This window comes from Belonocnema kinseyi, chromosome 1 (assembly GCF_010883055.1).
Source record: "Belonocnema kinseyi isolate 2016_QV_RU_SX_M_011 chromosome 1, B_treatae_v1, whole genome shotgun sequence".
NCBI classification, from domain to species: Eukaryota; Metazoa; Arthropoda; class Insecta; order Hymenoptera; family Cynipidae; genus Belonocnema; species Belonocnema kinseyi.
Genome location: NC_046657.1, coordinates 182,067,532 through 182,072,071, shown reverse-complemented (window position 1 = coordinate 182,072,071; position 4,540 = coordinate 182,067,532). Strand labels below are relative to the sequence as shown.

At 39.0% G+C, this 4,540-nt stretch overlaps 1 protein-coding gene across 1 annotated transcript; it reads right to left on the bottom strand.

Annotated features, from left to right (window-relative positions):
* Positions 1–477: 477 nt before the first annotated feature.
* Positions 478–846, bottom strand: LOC117181545. Its single transcript, XM_033374362.1, has one exon. The coding sequence runs from the start codon at positions 844–846 to the stop codon at positions 478–480; it is 369 nt and encodes a 122-aa protein (XP_033230253.1).
* Positions 847–4,540: the final 3,694 nt, after the last annotated feature.

Genomic DNA, 4,540 nt, shown 5'->3' with positions numbered 1-4,540 from the left:
ATCCACGCACTCTACATAGATTCTTCTCTTCATCCACCCAATATCCTGCCATTCCGAAACCTCTTCTTGTATCTTATCAACCCTTCTTATTTTTCCCCTTTCTTACTCCTATTTTGAATTTCCCAAATTTTTCTCTCGCCTTATTGTTCCGAATTGCGCCAAAACATGCTTGAGTTATTTTGCTTCCCTCTCCCCTTTTCAGCTTCTCTTCAGACCTCCAGGTTCTCTTAATTTGTCTAGCAACCATTTTTTCCCTTCCTAACTCTTCTCTTGACATGTATTTTGGGCAACTCTAGCTAACCCCCATTACCCATCTCAGAAATCGCTCATGTATGCTCTCTACTTTCCTATGTACCTTTCATCCCCAGATCTCCACTCCATAACACAACACCGTCCAAAGAAACGCATAAAATAACCAAACCCTCATTCTCCAATCGTCCTTGAACATTCTTTTCCCTATGCTCCATACTGGGTCCATTACATTACTCGCACATTAAATTTTTTCTTCACCTGCAGCTCGTTTTCCTCTCCTGCCTCCAACCAAAAACGTAAGTAACAGAACTCTTCCACGCTTTCCACTGTTTGTCTTTTTATCTTCCAAACGTAATCTATTACGGTGTTTCTACGTCTGAAACACATGACCTTGGTCTTCTCTACGTTCACAGTCAAATCCTTGGCTCCCACATACTCTTCAAAAATTTTCATCATTAGGTTCATTTTCGTCTCGTTGTCTGCTAACAGGACTACTTCGTCCGCATAAGCTAGAGAATATATTTTGCTGTTACCCAATATCGTCCCACATCTTCCTTTCTTCTTAAGCTTCTCCTCTAGGTCTGCCAAAATCATATTAAACAGTAGCGGACTCAAAGGGCACCCTTGCCTAAGACCTCGTTCTATTCAGAATATCTCTAATTTTTCCTTTCCTATCTTCACCCTAATCCTGGTTTCAGCAGAAATTTCCTTCATCCTCTCCATCAGCCTTTCTTCTATTTCACTCTCTTTCATTGCCTACCATAACATTTTTATGTTCACTGAATTAAAAGCTGCTTTAAAGTCCACGAATAGCACGATCAATTTCTCTCTCTTTTTCCCCAGATTTCTGTTAACTAAGTAGTTAGTTCAGCACGTAAATGTTGTCTATGGTTCTAATCCCTTTTCTAAAACCCGTCTGATTGTGTGGAATACTTTCTCTTTCCTCTATCTGACTCTCTAACCTTTTTCTTACAATTTCTGCATATATTTTGCAGCCAAATTGCATGCGAGTGATCCTTCTGTACTCCTCTACCTTCTTCCTCTACCCTTTCTTGACAAGTAGTACCACCAGCCCTATCAGCAACTCTTCTGGCCAGCCTTCTCCATTCCATGCCTCGTTGCAGATCTCCCACAGGCCTGTTCTGAACCCTTCTCCTCCATACTTCAACGCTTCGTTCTATAAACTATCTTCTCTTGTAGCCTTGTTCCTTTCCAATCTATTTATTGTCGCATCCACGTATTCTCTTATTATTCTATTCCCCACCTGCCTTTCTCCTGTACTTACTTTCTATTTTCCTCCATTATCGTATTTTGTTCTCCCCCTAACAGGCCCTTGAAATAGTCTGTCCATTCACCCAATTCTATTTCTTTATTCACGCCCTTCTTTCCTCCTCTTTCCTTGTCTATCACATCCCAAACCCTACCTTCTTTGATCGCTTTTTCTACTTCTTCCTTGTACTTTTCCTTAGTCCTCTGCTTTTTCCTTTCTAGCATCCTCTTATGTTCCCGTTTTCTCCTATTGCACTCCCCCTTCTCCATTTTTTTACACACTGTTTCATTATCTCTTTACTCTCCTTATATTCCTTATCTCACCAACCTCTCTTCTTCCCTTCTCTTTCTTTTTTTGTACCGACCTCATCCCTTACCTTCTTAATCGACCCTTTTTATCTTTCCATTGACGAGTTTACTCCCTCCTCTTCTATAAACCTAATCTTGTCTTTTTGCATTTTTTCTTTAAACTCTTTCAGTTTATCTACTTCTAGGCTCCCATTTTCTTGTTCCTTTCTCCCCCAAATTTCTTTTCTCCAGCTGCCTCGCTTGTTGCCACCACCGCTCAGTATAGCTTTTACCGGGAAGTGCTCATACTGAATCTCATTACCCACTTTCATACAACTTATCAAATTCCTCATTCTGTTTCTTCGACAGAATGTAGTCTATCACTCTCTCTCCCTTCCCTGCAAATGTAATCTCACCTTCCTTATCTCTATCCATCATCCATTTTTACCGTCCTTTTCGTATCTATCCCCCTCTTTTATCTCTTCTACTGCTAATTCTTTTCTCACACATGAGACCCTTTAACGTGTTACTATGTTGCTTCTTGCATCGTTCACACATCCAACTTTTCTATCTCCCCCTGAAATCCTTTATTCTTGTTCTTTAAACCTGATACATTCCAGAAAGTTATTTTCACGTTTCTCTTCTCCCTTCCCTCTTCTTTCCTAATCACTTTGTTTCTCCTTCCCCGTTTGGAAACTCTTGTGATGTATCTCTAGACTCTTTTTCGTCTCCCTTCCCCCTACCTTTCTCAAAACTTTTTCCTTTTTTCCTTAATTCTTCTAATTCTTCATCCCAGCACCATTCCTCCCCATTTATCCATAACCTGTCTCTCTCTCTATCTACACCATATGGCCCCTTTTCCTCTCTACCTCTACCTTTACCTTTCTCTCTGCTCTATTTGCCGTCTCCTTTTCCTCTCCCTCCATGTGAGATCTTCTTCAATTCTTTCCCTTCTTCTCAATAATTTTTTCCCTCTATAACTTTCTTTTTTTCTTTCTCACTCTGCACTTTTACTAGAAACATTCCTTTTTTTCCTTCCTTCATCCCTCGTATTCGCTTGACTCCTTTTGCCCTTACCTGCACTCTAATGTCTCTCAATATATTTTGGATTTCCACTTCTCCTGTTTCACTCTCCACTTTTGATCCCTTAACTGCTAAGTTATTTTTCCTCGTTGCCCTTTCTTCTTCTTCTAATGTTCTGTCAATCTCACTCAGTTTTTTCTTCAATCTTTCGTTTTCGCTTTGCACGTTCTTTACATTCCCTTTCACTTTTCCTCATTCTCTGTTTTTCCTCATATGCTCAATCCTAATTTCTAGATTGCTGATCTGTTCTTCCAACTGTTTTATCTCTCTGGATCTCTGATCATCAACCTCTCTCTGTCTCTTCTCAATGCTCTCTAGCTTACCCCAAACCTTGTATTTCTCCTCCTGCCAGCGTTTATCCCATTCCTCCCATTTTTCTCTGACCTTTTTCACTTCCCCCTTACATCGCTTACCTGCCTATTCATATCCATATTCATGCCATCCAATCTCTTTCTTGTTTTCTCTCTAAGCCCTTTTATGAGAGCTGAACACTCGCTGCTTTCATGAGAGGAAATCTCCGACATTCCCATATCAGACGAAATTAACATTGTAGCTGCTTCTGGTAGCAACGAATTAAACTTTCTACGGGGTAATTTAGGCAGGCTAGAAATGATTGGGTCAGCTGTGAGTAGTAAGCATAGAAAAAGGTCTATCATACCTTTTTAACATGTACACTTTCGGGTAAAACCTTTTCTGAATTATTTAATATATTTATTGCAGGATTCTTGAGCATCTTTGGACATTTGTCCTATAGACAACAATGACGAAGTCATTATTTGTGCCCCATAAATAAGGAATTTATGTTCAGATATTGTCATGTAATGCCATGGATATAGTTGCACAAATTCAGGAGCTGTCTGCAAAGCGTAATATACCAATCTAATTAAATTAATGTTACGTCCACTTGAAAACACTTGCAAGATAATGTAAAATCTCATGGTCGTTTGTGACTTTACTAAGGTCCTTAGAGTTTGAGCCGCATAAATTACAACGTAGCGTAGATTCAGCACCTGTGATTGCATTACACACATTTTCATCTAGCATGGTCAAAGCAAGTTCATAATAAATAGAAATTTCTTTCCCATCTACAAATTTTTCGAAATGGACAAGTTGTAATGGTACAAGAGATTCAAACAAAATATTGGCATCATCAAATTTACCCACATAATTTTGATAACTTTCGCTTAACAATTAGTGAAACACCTGAATCAGGAGAGAGAGTACTTTCAGAAAAAGATCCGAATGATGCTTGACATTTTCTACCTTTCGAAGGAGTTCCTGAAGCGACATCTTCAACGACTTTTGCTGCATCCAACTTTCCCATCGATCGGAGGCTCATTTGGGTAGCATGGTCTAACAGTAGGCGATCCTATTGATGCACTTTATACCTGTTTATTTTCATAGGACAATCTTCGAATTCTGGATTTCGCCTTGTCTGATAAAACAAATTGTCTTTGCAATTTATGAGACATGAATTTTTCTATGTCTCCATAGATAACGGCTGCAGTCTTATTTACATTTTTCTTTATTATGACAAATATTTTCCTTTTTGTCAAACCCAGGACTGGTGCACTCCCTTCTTCAGTATCCACTGCAGATCTTGAAATATTATAACAATACATTATATATATGCAGATATGAATCAAAA